Source organism: Schistocerca americana, chromosome 1 (genome assembly GCF_021461395.2).
Source record: "Schistocerca americana isolate TAMUIC-IGC-003095 chromosome 1, iqSchAmer2.1, whole genome shotgun sequence".
Classification (NCBI taxonomy): domain Eukaryota; kingdom Metazoa; phylum Arthropoda; class Insecta; order Orthoptera; family Acrididae; genus Schistocerca; species Schistocerca americana.
The window spans coordinates 1,167,444,748-1,167,465,091 of record NC_060119.1 but is presented as its reverse complement, the minus strand read 5'-3'; the positions used below and the strand labels follow the sequence as shown (position 1 = coordinate 1,167,465,091).

Sequence of the window (20,344 nt, the reverse complement as noted above, 5' to 3'; positions counted from 1 at the left end):
GTGTTTTGAAGTCAGACAGTGGAGATCATTCTTACAGTGAAGATAACAGCATTCAATTTCTGCACTTAAAAGTGATACCCCCAAGATAGCCTTCCATCTACCCTCCAGTCCTAAGAATTTTGAATGGTGGATGTCACTCGCAGGCAACATTCAGGCAATACAATTTCACTTTTACAATAATTTCTCAGAAAGCACAGGCATCAAGTTTGGTAACAAATATGCATTAATCTGTTGCCTGAAAGTTGCAGTTGCTGAATACCCTATTAGCTACATCATTTGTACTACATTTTGCATCTTTTATAATAATTCTTTACCATTTGCAAAGAGAAGAATTTTTGGATCATTTGTCACATTTAATGGCACACAGTTGATATCTATCAAGAAATGCAATAGACCCAGCACAGATGTCTTGGCACCCGCACTTTACATACCACCCCCCCCCCCCCCCCCCCCCCCGGTCAGATAAAACCTCTTTCATATTGGCTTACACTGGAGGCCAGTCTTCTGCCTACATGAACTGCTGCTGAGCTTTTTCCCCTAATTCCAGCACATGTGAAAGTATTCTATGATCAAGTCTACGTAATATCTTAATAATTTTTCCTCCTAAGTCATTCTTGACACATAGCCAGATTGGAGAATTTATATGCTTATCCAATTTCTAAAGCCTTTGTCTCATTCCATAACACCAATGATGTGCAATATTCCATTTAGTACCATAACAATTTTGCATTTTTTCTTAGGAGGTAATCTGCCACGTACATTTACTTCAATATTTAGCTTCATGCAGAACACAAATTTTTATTTTTGGTCTCAAATTACCCGAAAATGGATTGTTAGCATCCTTGAAAAAGTGGGCATGGAGCTGGGAAAGTGTGGGAGTTGTGTCGCTGTTAGGAGACTTGATAATTTATGCCAACATAATATAAGTATTTGTAGTTTTTTAATAACAGTATATTAACTTATAAAAAATATTGAACATATATGGAGTACTTGTCACAGGAACTATCTTTTTGAAATTACAGAGTTTACATAAACAACATGCATTATTTCTTTGGTCTCCTGGAAATTCAGTCCAAACTTTGGTCCCCTGGAAATGCAGTCCAAAATCTATACTGGACCTTATATTAAAGAATTATCAATGGTGTTATAAACAGAAATGCCACATACATTGATCAGAAGGTAAAACAATGCAAATATCTCCATCAAATAATATAGCCACAATCACTTTAGCACATCACAGTCACTTCCAAGCCATTAAAAACAATAAATACTGATAGGAACAATGTGACAATACCATGTTTTTCACATGCAGGTCTTTTTAAAATCTAATTTTATCAACTGTCAACAGCCCACATTTCGAGAAAGGTACTGGCAAAATTAACAATATATTAAAGCTTCAATTCATCCTGTGTTAACAAAGTACTTCTAGTTTTGAAATTTGATAAAGACAATAAAATTGATTACAAAATTTTAAAAGTTGATTTCTAAATTATATCCAATCCATTTACTTTATGCACAATAATAATAAATAGAACTTTAATACCATCAGTAACAAACATAAAATGTTTAAAATAAAACAAAACTAGAGTAATATTCTTCAGTGACATCTGTAGCTCTCATGCACACAGTGAGAATGATAAAATGTCAGCAACCGGATTAAAATTTTTAAATGCATGTCAGTATACAGATACTTTGGCACACACAATCTTTAACTTACTCTCTCTCTGCACTAGCTACATATGAAGTCAGTGTTTTTAATAATTTCACATCTGACACCCTGTCAATCACACGTTTTGTGGAATACAAGGTTTAACAAACTCTGACAATTAATTACTGATCAGTAATACCATTACACACGAACAGCAACATTGGAGTGTGAAACTGGTAAGCTTCACCGTAAATGATAACGGCGTCAGCTATATTTCTTTTGAGGCACAACGTTAAGTGGAAATGCTGCAGCCAGCAATACTCCACAAAAAGAACTCGCCACAGATAATAATGGTACAGATGAAGGTCCTAAGTATTCAAGCACTGCACCTGAACATAGTGGAGCAATTAAGCGAGCAATTGACGAAATGCTGTTACTGGCTCCAGTAACAGAACCCCTCTTATTGGGATCTGTTCTGTTTATTATCATTTTGGTACTAAGAATCCGTAGCAAAGAAAATGAAAAGCTTAATGGTATAAGAAAGAAAACAAAAATATTTAACTGCTCTACAACACTTACAGCAAAAAATGCAAAAGACAGCAACAAGAAACCAAGCAGTACAAGAGACTTGGTTTTCCAGTTTCTGAAAAGAAACCCTTCAATCCAACTCACTGAAAATGCACAAATGGCACCAATCATACCTTGAAATGATATGGTATACCCTACCCATTTTGGAGTAAGATCAAATTTTTCTTGTACAGTGCTAGAATAATTGGAGTAGAATACTTTTTGTGCAAAAGATAAAAGAAATTTTATAATAAATAAATCCCAGTAAAAAGACCAATCTACTTCTGTAAGTTCTGCTACTATTTTTAACACTCCAGTTTTTGTAGGCTTAATTTGTGTCTCCAACACCGGTGCAGAATTAGATTTTTCTGCAGTCCACAGGTATTTGTATACTATGCCTGGAAAAAAGCACAAATATAGAATTTCAGTTTAAGTTTAAACAATCACAGACAACAAAAATTATGTAACAAATAGCTGCATAGTATGTATGAAATGCCTTTACACGCAACATATGGAAGGGATGAGAGTGCACATTTTTTTGGAGACTGGACTGCAGTGAGGAAAATTTCGATAGATAGTTACTGCCTGGATTTTGATAGTTGATATTTGCCAGGTAAAGAGTGAATTAATGAAACACATTGTTGTTGGCAGCCATCATAGTAATGCAATTATTTTAGTCCATCTCTGAGCATCCTTATGTGATGGCCGATGTTCAATCTAATTCTTGATCCCCTGGACCCAAAGAGAGCAGTACTGAAGGTAATGCTAAGCTCTGGTGAAATTTAACAACTTGCTTAATAATAGAGGTGTTGAGTTGTCTAAATTGCCTTTCAACTCTCCTATTAGGTGAACAATTACCTTTAGGCCTTAAATAATTGCAAGAGGAGTAATAGGTCAATAAAATACCTAGACACACACGCATATGTTGCTAGCATTACTAAGAGACTATTTGTCATGTTATATTATTGTGACTGTTTTCCTAGCTTTAAATGTGACCTGACACTGTGACAGGAAATATGAAAATCTATACGTTATGTATGTCATTGTACTCCATTAGGAAAGGCCAAGCAAGAGATATGGTTCAGAAGAAATTATACTTAAGATCCAGATTTGCAAATGTACTAAAACATGTTCATAATTAGCGATTGTCCCTTTAATGTAGGATATATTTGGATACACACACCTGTACGCATTCCTTACACTGCTCAAAACATTTTTGCATAGCATTTTATAAGTCTGCACACAAGTTCAGTCTTTTTGTCTTCTGGCAGAATACAACAATGCATCTGTAGTAACAGATGATGTGTACTGCCACACAGTATTTATACAAAACTAGTCACAGGCAAAAGCACACAAAAAACGCACACTAATAAGCCCAGAAATTATTTTCTAAATAATTCAAGCACCGTTGCTCCTAACATGATAACTTGGTAGTGTCTTAAGGATTTTGGAGTGGGCAACACACACTGAATTTGTCCATGATGCTTAAACAACATTATTTTATTAGCTGGGGCCGCACTGATCAGCTAGCATTACAAAGCAATAAAGAGAATTCTGAACTGATCACAGAACATCTAACAGTGAATAAATTTACTATAAACAAGGAAAAGACTGTTGTATTGAAATTCTTGTTGAAATATAACCAACCTCATACTGAATCATTGTCTATAGTCGAAACATCCAATAAAAATAAGTTTTTAGTTATTGCGATCGAAGAACATCTTACATGGAAAGAGCATATGCGCTACATCAGTAAAAATATTAGCTGCAATGTTTACTTATTAAAGCATATTTCAAATACAATAGATTCTCCTGTCCTTAAACAAGTGCCCCATGGACTAATTCACTTGCATTTACAATATGCAACTAAAATTGGAGCGGGGCACACACAGTCTACTTGGATAGACGTACTTAGGCCTCAAAAGATAGCAGTTAGAACAGTTGCTAATACAAGGCTATTCAAAAAAAAGGGACAGATTTCAAACATTTATTGCTTCAAAACTACAAAAGATAAGAACGCAAGTCCAACATTCCTGGGAAGAGAAAAGTTCAAATTTTTATGCACTCAATGAGAGCACCATGTGCTACACAACAAATATGAAAAATGGTGGCTCATTTCCTGCCTCACACAAAGCAGCTGGTCTCTCTCTATTGAATTCACAGCTTCAACAATGTGATGTTGCAGACTTTTCAAGAGTGTCAGGCAAAGGGGATAAGAATGTGCTCTTATGCATAAACCCAAAGATAAAAGTCACAAGGTGTGAGGTCTGGAGACCTGTGAGGCCACTGGTGATCAAGTTCACCTTCTACTCCTCTCCCAATCTGAAATCTTATCATTCAGGTAACCCTGGATATGCTTAGACAATTTCTCTAAGCATGTCCTATGTTACCCAAATGACAGCATTCGAGGAGGAGCAAAAGATGAAATTCATGACTGGTGGCCTCCCAAGTCTCCAGGCCTCACACGTAGAGATTTAACTGTGGGATTTCATAAAAGAACATGTTTTTATCCCCCACTCCAGGAAGCTTATATTCTTATCTTGTTTAAACTATTTATCATCCATGTTTCCACTCCATATGTGGCTACACTCCATACAAATACTTCCAGAAAGTACTTCATGACACATATCTGTATTCAATGTTAAAAATTTCTCTTCTTCAGCAACGCTTTCCTTGTCACTGTCAGTCTATATTTTATATCCTCTACTTTGACCATCATCAGTTATTTTGCTTCCCAAACAGCAACACTCATCTACTACTTTAAGTAGTCTCATTTCCTAATCTAGTTCCCTCATTGTCACCTGATTTAATTCATATGCATTCTATTATCCTCGTTTTGCTTTTCTTGATGTTCATCTTATATCCTCCTTGCAAGGCTTGTCCATTCTGTTAAACTGCTCTTCCAGGTCCTTTGATGACTGACAGAATTACAACATTGTCAGCAAACCTGAAAGTTTTTATTTCTTCTCCATGGATTTTAATTCATACTCCAAATTTAAACTGGTATACGCATGCATATTCAAATACATAGATACATAAACAGGCAGAGTAAGATGATGCGGTCAGCAATGCCTATAAAAGACGAGAAGTGTCTGACATAGCAGTTAGATTGGTTACTGCTGCTGAAATGGCAGATTATCAAGATTTAAGTGATTTTGAACGTGGTCTTATAGTCGGTGTACGAGCGATGGTACACAGCATATCCGAAGTAGCAACGATGTGGGGATTTTCCTGTATAATCATTTAATGAGTGTACTGTGAATATCAGGAATTCGGCAAAACATCAAATCTCTGACATCGCTGCGGCCAGAAAAAGATCCTGCAGGAACAGGACCAATGACAACTGAAGACAATCGTTCAACGTGACATAAGTGCAACCCTTCCACAAATTGTTGCAGATTTCAATGCTGGGCCATCAACAAGTGTCAGCGTGCGAACCATTCAATGAAACATCATCGATATGGGGTTTCAGAGCTGACGGCCCACTTCTGTACTCTTTAAGGTTGCACGGCACAAAGCTTTACACCTCACATGGGCCTGTCAATACTGACATTGGACTGTTGATGACTGGAAACATGTTGCCTGGTCAGACGAGTCTCGTTTCAAATTGTATTGAGCGAATGGACATGTACAGGTACGGAAACATCGTCATGAATCCATGGACCCTGCATGTCAGCAGAGGACTGTTCAAACTGGTGGAGGCTCTGTAATGGTGTGGGATGTGTGCAGGTGGAGTGATGACAGACCACTGATAAGTCTAGATACAAGTCTGGCAGGTGACACATATGTAAACATCCTGTCTGATCACCTGCATCCATTCATGTCCATTGTGCGATGGACTTTGGAAACTTCTGCAATTCCAACAGGACAATGCAACACCCCCCCCCCCCCCCCCCCCCCCCCCCCCGCCCCAAGTCCAGATTTGCTATAGAGTAGCTCCAGCAACACTCCACTGAGTTTAAATACTTCTGCTGGTCACTGAACTCCTCAGACATAAACATTACTGAACGTATCTGGGATGCCTTGGTACTTGCTGTTCAGAAGAGATCTCGTCCCCCTCATACTCTTATGAAAATGACAACCACTGGGAATTAACACTACAAGAAGCCTCAGTCACAGCCTCTGCTGAACAAATGAGACTTATTTGGCAGAATTATAACATGACACCCATTTAATTCCTAAACAGCTATGGGACTCCCTCAAAGAGAGTATGAGTTATGATATATTGTAGCAAATCCGACAAGCTCATCCTGAGCTGATCACCGAATCCAAAGACATCTTCAATGAAGCATTCATTTGCTAAGAAGATAAAAGATTAACAATAAACAACCAGACCTTAGTACAACTTGCGATGATAGCACCATGAAAAGATGTTATCAGTGTGCTTAACTTCGGAATTACAAGGGAAAAAAGCTACAACATCAACAAACTACTTCAATACACTGCTGACAACAAACCACTCCTTAATGACAACTGAAAGGAAATTTACAATGTTACCATGGACCGCATCGAAAACAACACTGGGGAATTTTTTACCTGGACACACCAGGGACCACCAGGAAAACAGTTCTAATAATCTATTGCTGGCAGAAATATGTGCTCAACAACGCATCACACTTGCACAAGCACCATCTGGCATTGCAGCCATACTTATGGAAGGAGGACGAACTGCCCATTCTGCCCTACAGCTACCATTGAATACAACCGAAGAACAATTTCCAGTATGTAAAATCTCAAGAGCATCTGGATGGGGTGAACTTCTAAAGCAGTTCAAAATTATCTTCTGGGCCGAATGCACAATTGCACATTAAAACAAAAAATCACTGAAAGCCATGGATAGAACATTACAAGACTTGCAAGGAAACTCTGATGTGATGGGAGGAGCTCTATTCATACTCTCAGGAGATTTTTGATGAGCACTTCCAGTTATCCCAAAGTCAACACAAGCAGACAAGATCAATGCATTTTTTTAAAACTCACATCTCTGGCCACACATACAAACACTGTGACTATCAAAATATGGGAGCTGAACTATTGAAAGACATAACAGCAGATTTTGCTCAACTTTTAAAAAGAGACATATCCTACTGAGCAGATGACCAGCCTCAAACTCAACAGTGATTTCTGCAACATAGCCACTGCTGAAAACCAACTAATCGACCAAATTTATCCCAACATTGGTCATAATATACCAGTCCAGACTGGCTGTTTGAAAGGACAATTTTGGCAACTAAAAGTAATATTGCTCGAACAGTATACTGCCGGTTCATAGCGTCCAACAGGCACAATATTTCGGCGATCAGACATGTCCCCATCGTCAGATGCGCTGATGAACTGAGTCCTGATGGCGGGGGGGCCGATTTAAATCCCCTCCCCTGCGGGTCGCTCTCTTCGCCATCCACACCCGCGCACCACTGGACACGAAGACATGGGCATCGGAATCTGTCATAGCGTCAATGTGCTTGCTACGTCTGCCCTGGTCGCCAGTTTGTACTTCTTGCTGAGAGTCTTCCTAATTACATTCAATACCGGGTCCCTAGCCTTGCTGAGAATGTAGTTACAACCTCGGTTGATAAAATCTTCCTAGGTGCGAATTTCGATAGCCTCCCTCATAACGCTGTCCCAATATTTAGAGGTCTGAGCCAGGATCTTGGTATGCCTATAATCCATCTTGTGTTTTTCGGACAAACAGTGCTCTGCTACCGTCGACTTATTTGGGTATTTCAGTCGAGTGTGCCTTTGATGTTCTCGGCAACGATCTTCAATGGTGCGTACTGTTTGACCGATGTAAGTCTTCCCATGCTCACAGGGAATTTGTTATATGCCGGCCTTCCTCAAACCGAGGTCATCTTTCACATCTCCCAATAATGCCCGTGTTTTATTGGGCGGGCAGAAGACGGTTTTAACTCGGTGTTTCTTTAAAACACGGGCGGTTTTCCCCGATAACGCACCATTGTACAGAATACAGGTAGTGGCTACCTCTTCTATCGTGACTTCATCCGTCTCCACAGGTTGTGCTGTGATGGTGGGACGGAGAGCGCGTCTAATCTGCCACTCCTTGTACCTGTTTTTTCGGAACACGGTTTTGAGGTGTTCCAATTCCTGGGGCAGATTCTCTGCGCCTGAGATGCTGCGCACCCTGTGTACTAAGGTTTTTAGTACTCCATTCCTCTGAGAAGGGTGGTGGCAGCTGTCTGCATGCAGGTACAGGTCAGTGTGCGTTTTCTTCCTGTACACACCGTGGCTCAGGGTACCATCAGCTCTTCTCTTGACCATGATGTCCAGGAATGGTAATCTTCCTACTGCTTCGGTCTCCGTAGTGAATTTGATCTTTGGATGTATGGAGTTTAGGTGTGTAAGGAAATCCAGGAGCTTGTCCATACCATGAGGCCAGATGATGAACTTGTCATCGACATAATGGAAGAAACAAGTAGGTTTCCAATTGGATGACGCCAGGGCTTCCTACTCTAAGTGCTCCATGTACAAATTCGCGACCACCGACGAGAGTGGGATGCCCACTGTGACTCCAATTGTTTGCTCACAGTATTCCCCATTAAACAGAAAATACATTGAGGTCAAGACATGCCTAAAGAGTTCGGTGGTCTTCTCGTCAAATTTCTGCCCAGTAAGCTCGACTGACTCTTGTAGAGGCACCTTGGTGAATAGTGAAACCGTATCGAAGCTCACTAGGATATCAGTGTCTTTCAGTCTGAAGTTGTCGAGACGTTTCACGAAATGCACGGAATTACGGATATGGTGAGGACATTTACGTACATAGGGGCTAAAGTAATTCAGCCAGATATTTTGCCAGCAAGTAAGTAGGTGCCCTAATGTTGCTGACAATTGGGCGCATAGGTACCCCCTCTTTGAGGACCTTAGGGAGTGCATAAAGTCTTGGTGGTAGAGGTCCTCGAGGTAACAATTTCTTGATGTCCCCCCTGGTAGATCCGTGTCCTTGAGTAGAGCCCTGGTCTTGTTCTCCCTTTACGGTCGCAGACATCGTCAGTGCAGTGAAACAGGTTGCAGCGCGATTACCACCTGAAGCAGCAGAAGAAGTGCGTCGGGAAACCTGACGGGCTCTGACTAGAACTAAACCTACTAAGACTAACATTACCAGTAGAGAGAGGGCGGCCATTCGGGAGCTAAGAGAGTGCTCTGAGATTGTTATCTTACCTGCTGACAAATGTAATGCCACTGTTGTTCTTTCCTACAAGTACTACATTGAGAAGATGCAGCACCTGCTAGATGATGACTCCTATAGGAAGATCAAAGCTAACTATGGACTCCCTAAGGTCCTCAAGAGGGGGTACCTATGCACCCAATTGTCAGCAAAGTTAGGGCACCTACTTACTTGCTGGCAAAATATCTGGCTGAATTACTTAGCCCCTATGTAGGTAAATGCCCTCACCATATCCGTAATTCCATGCATTTCGTGAAACGTCTCAACTTCAGACTGAAAGGCACTGATATTCTAGTGAGCTTCGACACGGTTTCACTATTCACCAGGGTGCCTCTACGAGAGTCAGTCGAGCTTATTGGGAAGAAATTTGACGAGAAGACCACCGAACTCTTTAGGCATGTCTTGACCTCGACGTATTTTCTGTTTAATGGGGAATACTATAAGCAAACGGATGGAGCCACAGTGGGCAGCCCACTCTCGGCAGTGGTCGCGAATTTGTACATGGAGCACTTCGAGTGGGAAGCCCTGGCATCATCCAATTGGAAACCTACTTGTTTCTTCCGTTATGTCGATAAGTTCGTCATCTGGCCCCCCTGGTAGGGACAAGCTCCTGAATTTCCTTACACACCTAAACTCCATACATCCAAACATAAATTCACTATGGAGACCGAAGCAGTAGGAAGATTACCATTCCTAGACGTCATGGTCAAGAGAAGAGCTGATGGTACCCTGAGCCACGGTGTGTACAGGAAGAAAACACACACTGACCTGTACCTGCATGCAGACAGCTGCCACCACCCTTCTCACAGGAATGGAGTACTAAAAACACTAGTACACAGGGTGCACAGCATCTCAGGCGCAGAGAATCTGCCTCAGGTATTGGAACACCTCAAAACCGTGTTCCGAAAAAACGGATACAAGGAATTGCAGATTAGACGCGCTCTCCGTCCCACCATCACAGCACAACCTGTGGAGACGGATAAAGTCACGGTAGAAGAGGTAGCCACTACCTTTATTCTGTACAATGGTGCACTATTGGGGAAAACCGCCCGTGTTTTAAAGAAACACCGAGTTAAAACCGTCTTCTGCCCGCCCAATAAAACACTGGCATTATTGGGAGGTGTGAAAGATGACCTCAGTTTGAGGAAGGCTGGTATATACCAAATTCCCTGTGAGTGTGGGAAGACTTATATCGGACAAACAGTACGCAGCATCGAAGATCGTTGCCGAGAACATCAAAGGCACACTCAACTGAAATATCCAAGTAAGTCGGTGGTAGCAGAGCACTGTTTGTCCAAAAACATGATAAGGATTATGAGCGTACCAAGATCCTGGCTCAGACCTCTAAATATAGGGAGGCTATCGAAATTCACACCAGGGAAGATCTTAACTGAGATTGCAGCTACACTTTCAGCAAGGCTTGGGACCCGGCATTGAATGTAATTAAGAAGACTCTCAGCAAGAAGTACGAACTGGCGATCAGGGCGGGCGTAGCAAGCACATCGACGCTACGACATGTTCCGATGCCCATGTCTTCGCGACCGCCAGCGAGTGGACGGCAAAGAGAGCAGCCTGCGGGGGGAGGCAATTTAAATCGGCCGCCCGCCCTCAAGAGCTCAGTTCATCAGCGCTCCTGGGGACATGTCTGATTGCCGAAATATTGTGCCTGTTGGACACTATGAACCGGCAATATACCTGTGGACTGTTCGAGCAACAAATGTGCTGGGAGAAACTGAAGAATCACCAAAGTAATATTGTCAAAAGGTCAAATTAAATATTCAAAAGAAAATTCCTGGTGGAGAGTGTATATACAAGTCGATCGGCACAATGGTGAACATTGAATAAAGTGTGATCTTCCCTACCGAATTTCTAAGCTCTTTGCAAGTACCAGGAATGCCATTACACTAACTTAAAATTGGATTTCTGATCACACTACTCAAAAATCTCAACCCACAAAACAATGTAATGGAAGAAGGATGATCACCAAACAGCTGTCTAATATCATCATCGAAGCCGAACATATGACTTTAAAGTACGAAGACACACATTATCTCCCAAATACCTCTGATCTCTACTGAACTGCCATTCCAATTTAGAAGACTGTAATTTCCATTCAAATCAGCCTACAGTCTTATAATAAACAAAACACAAAGCCAAATTTTAAAACATTGCAGCATCAACCTCAAAGACTCCTGCTTCTCTATACGTAGCTTGCTCTGAAGTACGAAATCTTAAGGATTTTTACATATATACCCTGGATAATAAGATTAAAACAGTTGTTTATAAACAAGTATTTAAATAGATATAATTGTTTTCCATAAAATTTTTTACTTCTTATACTTTGAAGTTTATCCTTTCATTCCAACTACCAGTGCACAATCTCGTATGAAGTCCCCAAGTGTAGCCGGGTATACCAGCTAGTGATGTGTAGTTTGTTCTCACTGATCTCTTTGTTCAAAGGGATTTAGTTTACTACACGCAATTGTTTTGTGAAGCCTTTTTGTGCCTGTTGTGATTTTCTATGCACAAATCTACATATTAATGCTATTTTTTCTGTTTTGAGCTAAGAAGATAATTTTCTTCATAAAGTCAGTCATAGAAACACAAAAACACTGGATACTCATCCACAAACAGAGGATCTTAAGGTATTCCATAATTTCCGGAAACTGCGTACTTTGGATTTAATAGGAGAGCTGGAAATTTTTGTACACCACATACATTTCACTCAATATTTGCAAGAAAGTAGCATAAAATAGAACATAAAGTATAATCAATAATTTAAACATCAGAAATCTTAAGATACAACTTTTAGGTGCATTGACATAAATAAAATAACCCATGAAAAATGTACTACCTCTGACTATATCCAAACTCTTTGGGAAGCCATACTGTTGTTTTATATTTGTACCATATTTTGATTTCAAATAAATGATGTGAGTGATGGCTTGCATTTGTAAGGATTTCCTCACAACAAAGGAGGCACAGTACTTGCACAGGCAGTGAGATTTCCTGGCATCAGTGTATAAAAAAATATTTATTTTGTCCAATTTCCCAGCTGCAGTAAAACCATGAAAAGATGACTGCAGGACAAGAGAGGCAGAAAAGCACACATGCAAATTTTCTGATTTTGGAGCTAAATGCCCTGTGTGTCAATAATTAATGGAGAATGTTCTGGACCCAGAAATTAACTGTTTAAAAGAACTAAAAGTGGAAGAAAAAGTATACATGGAATGTGAGGAAATTTTCACGTGCTAAGATAGTCATTCAGAACTGTGGCAAGGAGAGGGGGGGATATATAAAACCACATATCCCCCTCTTGGTCTGACTCAGAATAGCCATACTTGGACATGATGGATGGAATACAAACAATGGCGTGTGGGTGGTCACTACATGCAGAAAGCAGTGAGTAGCAGAAGATGCTGAACACTACAATCTGTTTTTGAGCATTGTTGTTTACACCTCATGTGGTCCATGTTGGAGCACATGACAAAATTAAGTACATTTCTACTTTCAGGTGCCGAAAATTAAATTTGTGAACACTATTTATTATTTGGCTGCCTGAAACGTATGTACTCCGCAATGTGTGGATCACACTGAAGAGATCATCAGTTTTACTGGCCTCACTTTCCATTCATTGTATCAGAATGCTTGCGTCATTTAGATGTTTGCTGTAACAGTATTATTGATTTGTTACTATTTCCAGACTTTTTTTGCACTAAATCTAATAGGTCAAGGATTTTATTGGATGAACAGAAGATTATTTACCTGTATTAAGTAAGAACAACAATGCTGCCAACTGAAAAGCAAGAAACATTCCTCCATCTAATTCAGCTAGATGTCCTCCAATAGCAGGTCCAACCATAAATCCAATTCCAGACATTGCACTCATTTTCCCATACATTTCTGAGTGGAATTCAGGTGGTGCCAGCTCAGCCACAAGAGGTCTGCATAATGTCTGGGTGTGTTTGAAAGTACCTGAAAGTGAAAAATATAACATGCTTGAATGCTGTGAAGTACTCCATGTATTAAAATAGACAAATTTAAATTTGCTAGAAAGAGTAAACAGAATATGAACAGTTAGCACAAAAATTACTTTTTTCAGTACTTGTTGAACAGTCTACAATGTTTTGTGTGAGTGAGTGTGTGTGTGTGTGTGTGTGTGTGTGTGTGTGTGTGTGTGTGTTTAGTCTTTCACACTGAAGCAACTGGATGGATTTGGATGAAATTTGGAATGGAGATAGCTTATATCCTGAATTAACACACAGGCTACCTTATATACATTTACATATCAAAGAGGTTGGGGTCAAAAAGAAGTGTAGCTCGCAACCTGCAAATGCCAAACTTTACCCATCCACTATTTGGGAATGAGAGCACTTACTGGCTTGCAACAAACTTTACAGATAATATCAAACCTTTACAAAACTTTTTCCACTGGCAACCCCCACGAAAGTGTTGAAAGAACAAAAGTTTATTGCTGACTACACTATCTGTTTTCGCATGAAGCATGACATTTTAATTCGTTACTCCTTTCCTACTAACGGTATTTGTAACACCTTTTGCAGATAGTGTTCACAGATACCAACAAACATACCAGCAAATTATACCACTGTGTGAAACATAGTTCAGGAGTTGTATTATAAACATTGAACAGCAAGAAAATGAAACTGCAGTTAAAAATATGTTAGAGGTACAAACAAAATACCTCTGTGTGTACAAACGTGTGAAATATGTCAAATATAAATGAAACACATTTGACATGTACACGTGGGCAAAGCAATAGGTAAAACCTCATCCTCAACCTGGAATGATTTCAACCACATTTGGTAGACATATTAGTTATGATCTGGAAAGAAATATTGTGGGGTGAGAACCACCACCACGAGGGAGCACGAGGAGACTGACAGAAGAGACAGGGGGAAGGAGGAGATGGACTAAGAAGATTGGAATAAATACATACGCAGGTAACAATGGGCACTCAGCTATCTCTACACATACACGGGGAATAAAAGTCTCAGAACTTTGCTTACAGAGACATAGTGCAGTAGATTTCTGGCTCTCCACACACTCTTGATAAGCATGTTGTACAGAGTCCTGAAACTATTTATTCATTTTTCTGGCACATTTTGTAAGTCACTACTCTGATGCATAAAAATTTGTTCCTTGAAGTATGTGAGTGAGTTGCGAATGACTCGAGTTCTGTCAGCTTTTTCCAATGTCTCAAAATTTGAAACCTGAAAAGGTTTGCTGAACAAACTTCGAGAATGACAATAAAGTAATAGGCCAACTTACTGATCTATAGGTAATACCAGCTGTGACTTGACCGAACAACAGGATCTGCTGTTTACTGTATCCCCAGTACGTGCCCATTTACCAGCGACAGGGGAGGAGAGGCAAGGTCTAAGTATGTTGGGGTATGAAGTAGGGAAACTGCTGCACCTGGGTCCACCTGTGGGCACAGCTGCCCCAAGAGAACCAAAACCTTCACAAAAAGTTGTTGGACTCCTGATTGGGAACCAACCCTGACAATGACAATTCCCGGATATCCACAACCACGTTCCCTGATACTGCATTCTGTGCCTTGGGCGGCAGACTATGCAATGTGGCGTTTTGCAACACTAATGACAGACAAATCAACACTGGAGACACTGATCTTTCACACTGAGAGTAACAAGATGCACATGATGGCAACAGGGAGCAGCAGCTGGAATGCACTTTGTGTGTTGCACAGAAGCCACCAGGTCGGCCAGCTTGCACCACCACTGTGTTGTCCTTCATGGATGCAGCAGGTGCAGCCAGTCCACTCTGCACTGACATGACATCACACCATGCTTCCAGCTGCCGACCAGTGGCATGTGAGATCTAATGCAACTGTGCAATGAACAACACCTCATCAAGGAAAGTGTTTCCTGATTGCAGGGCCCATTGCAGAGTGAATTAGAGCATTGTGAAGCATGACATCCACAAAACGACTCTTTTGATTTGGATGTGGCCAAGTTGCAAAGCGACTAAGGCCTTGGAGAGTCACGGCCCAGGCACAATACGAGTGATGGGGCTGTTTCATCCACTGGTTGAATTCAATACTGGCGGCCAAAAGGTGCATGTGGTGGCAATAACAGAAAGACAACAAACAGCACAAGTTGTCAAAAGACAACGATGAAGGTTCCTGCAATGGGGTGAACTGCCTCACCACCTAATACAACCACCTGATACAAGGTGGAAGAAATCCATGACAAAAACAGCGCATGACATACTTTCGTATCTGTAAAGTGGAAGACGTGGAAATATTGCTTTAGGCAGTGTCTGTACACTTCCCAATCTTCAGCCACCTCGTCAGATGGCAGAAATGGAGGAAACAGCCAGAAACAAGGAGGGAGAGAGCAAGACCAGCATAGCTTGTCACATGACAGTTCTGTCTGTTGTTGCAACAATGTTTGAAGCAGAGCATCAATGTCACAACCAAATGTGAAAAGCAACCACACAATGAAACAAGTGAACGACCCTACTCGCCACCAACGTGTTCCAACTACAAGAACACACAGAAAATAACAAACAACATTATCACTTCACGAATACTAGAACAGGAAAACACTTGCCATGGAGTGGTTGCACTGCTAGTTCGAGAAACATAGGCTGAATGTCAACTTATGACAGAGCGAGGCTGGCTGTGTCTGACTAAGTCAACGGCCTGCCAGTCAAGTGCCCTACAAGGGGCTGCACGTTCATCTGAGAGTAGAGGCCTTGGCTGGTGCTAGCACCTTGTGACTTCTGTGGAGTGTGGTACAGCTGCACATCTGGATCACACGTGTGGAACCTTACGTGGGTCACTACACCTATACTCTTATATTGATGTAAAGAAGAATTTAGTATGTTTCTTGTGCTACTAACAATATATTGCCTACTGACAATGTAATATTTTTATAGGTGCTTGGTTTCGTAGGTCTTCCTGTTTCAAGTAGGAGAAATTTGAAAGGTTTTTCCCAGAACTGGAACTCACTAATTCTATGTGCACAGGAGAAATTCTAGAATTACACATTGAAATATATGGATCCTCTAGGCTTAGAGAGAAAATGGCAACTCAATTCACAACACACAAAGAGAACTTTTGCACACTTCAGCACTGGTAAAACTAAAGTTGCATGTAAATTATTATTATTATTATTATTACTTAGGGTATTCAACATGGAGGTCATCAGCACACACAAATGAAATAGAGAAAAACATGGTAGCAGAATAAGTAGACAACATCAAGGATAAAGTATCAGTATTGATACAGTGAAACAGGCTTAGATTATTATTGCTTGGTGCTATCTAGAAATAATGGGTGACCACACCACTCCGCAACATGCTAAAATCTCACACCCAATATTTTGAGAGAGAGAGAGAGAGAGAGAGAGAGAGAGAGAGAGAGAGAGAGAGAGAGAGAGAGAGAGAGTCCTGGTATCACACAAAACCTTTTTAAAAAAATAAAATACAAAGTCCCCAGCATTTATCTCCATTGCCCAGCCTCAGTATCTGTTAAAATAAGAGGGTAGATCCCATGAGAGAGAGAGAGAGGTCTGCCCTGAGGTCATCATATAAAACATACTTCAGTAAAATATGTCTTAATGGCTGCTGTGTGCCACATCTTCAACAGACTGATGGCTCTTTGCAACGTACAAGGAAGCCGTGTGTCAATTGGCAATGTCCCAATGAGCCTTGCAGGTGCTACTTGTGCAGCCTGTCATGGTAGAAAGGACAGAAGTCCCTGTCACACTGAAAGTTTCAATGACTGCAGCTTATTGTTCCTCACTTCCACCCACTGAATCTCCCACCAACTCATGGTCTTCCAAGTGGCAGCCTGATGGACAAATTAACAGTAAGCAGGAGGTCAAATAGAGCAAGCCTTCTTGGAACCCACAACAGCAAGTTCATCTCCTTCAGTCCTGATGTCTGCCAGAATGCCAAACAAATTATTTCCTTTTCCTGTCTTTGAAAGAGAAGGAGAGTGTTCTGGACTTCTTGAACAATCCTATCTGTTGAGTGCATCTGATCAACAGCAAATGGACACTTTGGGAGTCTGAACAGATGAGGGATTTCACGACACAATGCCATCTCATCTGCTCCAGCGCCCTCAACATACCAACCATTTCTGCAAAATAAACGGGAAAGTGCTCTGGGAACCTCAACCTAAGGACTAATTCAGGGAACATGATGGGGCAGCTAAGAAAGTCCACCTTGCTTAGACCCATCAGGGCAAACACTAATAAAATTTGGGTAGTGAACTAAAATCTCAAACTTTAAAAATAAAATCTGGTGTACAATTCTTCCTGTAGCTACACAATTCAGAAAGTAATCTGGGATTCTTCAGTAGCCAGAGGTATCCCCTAACCTGGTCCTACTTTTGGATCTTAATGCCTACCATCTGCAATAATTTGAGCCTTTTATTTCTCTCTAGGCATGCTAGAAGCTGAGGCTGTGAGCCTGTGTACTGTGTCAGCCTAGCATATGGTCAAAGCATATATTCACACTTCCTATGAATTTAAAGCAATATTATTAATTCTTATCTAGTTTATTTCGTACTTCATATACAGCCTTGCATTATTAATAAAACTGTACTGTTAAAATTTTGTACCATTGTGTATGATACTTCCAGAAAAACAAAAGATTATTTAAAAACTACAGTAAATTTTCCTGTAATATTAAACTGAGTTACAGATTGTAACATATCTGCTTACAATTTCATCTGAAGCTAAGGTTAAATCATCAGTTTAGGGTAATTGCTTATCTATAATATTTTTAGTGGCTACATTAACTTGCTGGTGAAAAAGAAATTATTTCAAAATATTATTAAATTAAATTTTGTTGTGTGATAGTTCTGGAGTGAGAGAGTGTATGGAATGAACATGTGAATTGTGGATGTTTATTTTATTAGAAATCATGTAGAAGTACATGCAGGAAAATTCTGTGTTGTAGTGAGGTACATGTTATGTATGTCCTGTGTGAATGGTTCAACACGAAAGCATCCAAAGTAAGTGTTAGCAGCCAGAAGATTTAATATTTTATTTCTGGGGATAATTTTTTTTTTTTTGTGTGTGTGTTTCTGTTTAGCTTTGATGATGTAAATTTAGATTTTTTCCCATCTTTAATTTCTGTAATCCTAGTTGGGTCGAGGAATACACTTGGTGAAACTAAGCCCATTTCGCTGCAGAGTGAAAATCTCATTCTGGAATACCCTTAGTGTTTGACAACAGGAGCCATTCTTATCAGCCATTCAGTTTATCAGTCAATGAGAATTAAGCATTTCCCACACTTAAGAGTGTGGCTTTGAGCTGCTTCTTAATGAGTGACAGAGTTACTTGGTAGCTGTCTTACAGGCTAGTTATATGTGGAGCTGCTCTACAGAAATTTGTCTGTTCTTTCAGTTATTTTACCATAAAAGTAAAGCGACTTAAGTTTGTCATCATTTGTTGAAATTTAGTTTCTTACAATGAGTTATTTGAAACTTAACTGCATGTGAAATTTCTGGTAAGTTACCAATTATGTGGCATGTTACATAAAAGTTACAGAACATTACAGCAAGCTCTTCTTTTAAAGAAGACCACTGAATACCTGGATGCAGTAACTCTCTAATAGCTGTGTCAGTAAATGTTTAGGTCATGGAACATATTTGGGTTGAACATTAATTCTGGTTGCTTTGTTGCTGTAGAATTGTAACAGATGAGTATAAAAGTGAATCCGCATTGGTAACAGTTTCCAGTACTGCTACAGGACTTAATAGCCATTGAGGGCAATAAGTCAGAATTAATTAAATTAAAAACCTCTTTCATAAACACAAGATAGAATTCCAAACACCTGAGATTTTGTTGTGAACTTGTAGTTACTGCCACTGATCTGGAGTTAGGCTGCCTCTGTTTGGTAGGTATTAGTCTGGGTTTCTTCAATGCTTTTTTTCATTGATTCAATTAGTTTCTATTCTTGCAGAGATAAGGGGATGGACTTTCCTTACAGCGAACTGTATCTAGCATTTTGAGGTATGACAGCTTTGCCGATTCATAAATATGGCATCCATATTCAAGCCAGGTTTGCATGAAGGCTTTATAAAACTGGAGCTAAAATGCCCTGTCAGCACCCCCAGACCTGTCATCTGAAAACGTTTGAAGCATTGAATCATCTTCATTTCTGCAAGGTGTGGCAGCCACATTATCCTCTCATCTAAAGTGAGACCCAGATATTTTAACATTTACTAAATGTGAGAATGGTGTCCTCCTCTTTTAGGCCAGGTAAAGTAATAGTAGAGTGGGAACGATTACAGTCAACACACAGTTTTCTGTGAAGAGAATTTGAAACCTGTGGTGTTTGCCCATTCCTCCTATCACCTGATCATCAAATGAAATTGCCTAGTAGCTGTTGCAAAGTTGGAGAGCAGTGAATATGAAAAAGTCATTCACAAACAAGGAACACTGTACAGATGTCTTCCCTTAGACATAATACTGTTTATTGCAATGGCAAATGCTATTCCACTTATTACACTTCCTTGAGTGATGCCACTCTCCCACTTCAAATGGTAAGACTGGACATTCACAACCATGTATTGGAAATACTTTTCTGAGAAGGACTGTATAAAAGTGGGGAAACTGCTACAGAAACCCAACCTGCAACAAAACACTATGCATCCAGGCAATATCACAGTCATTTATAAATCTAAGAACACACTGACAAGGTGTCGCTTAGGTAGAAAATCTTGGTGAATCACTGCTTCTAGCAGGTTCAGATTATTAAGTGTGTAGGGATACTTCCTGAAACTGCTACTGGAGTGATTTAGTAGTGATCTGGTTTTGGAAACCCACACTTGGTGCCAACTCACCATACATTCCAGTATCTTTCCTACACAACTAGTTAGCTTGACTCTACAACTACTGAGGTTAGTACAATCCTTCCATAGTTTTAAAAAATCACAATTAAAATAGATT

At 40.1% G+C, this 20,344-nt stretch overlaps 1 protein-coding gene across 1 annotated transcript in view; it reads right to left on the bottom strand.

Annotated features, from left to right (window-relative positions):
* Positions 1 to 942: 942 nt before the first annotated feature.
* Positions 943 to 20,344, bottom strand: part of LOC124551882 (major facilitator superfamily domain-containing protein 9-like) — a 48,264-nt gene continuing 28,862 nt past the window's right edge. Inside the window, exons 4-5 of the mRNA XM_047126475.1 lie at positions 13,161 to 13,370; positions 943 to 2,613 (exon numbers count right to left, since the gene is read on the bottom strand). Coding sequence (XP_046982431.1) covers positions 1,913 to 2,613; positions 13,161 to 13,370 — 911 coding nt within the window. The 3' untranslated portion in view covers positions 943 to 1,912. The remainder of the gene's footprint in view (positions 2,614 to 13,160; positions 13,371 to 20,344) is intronic.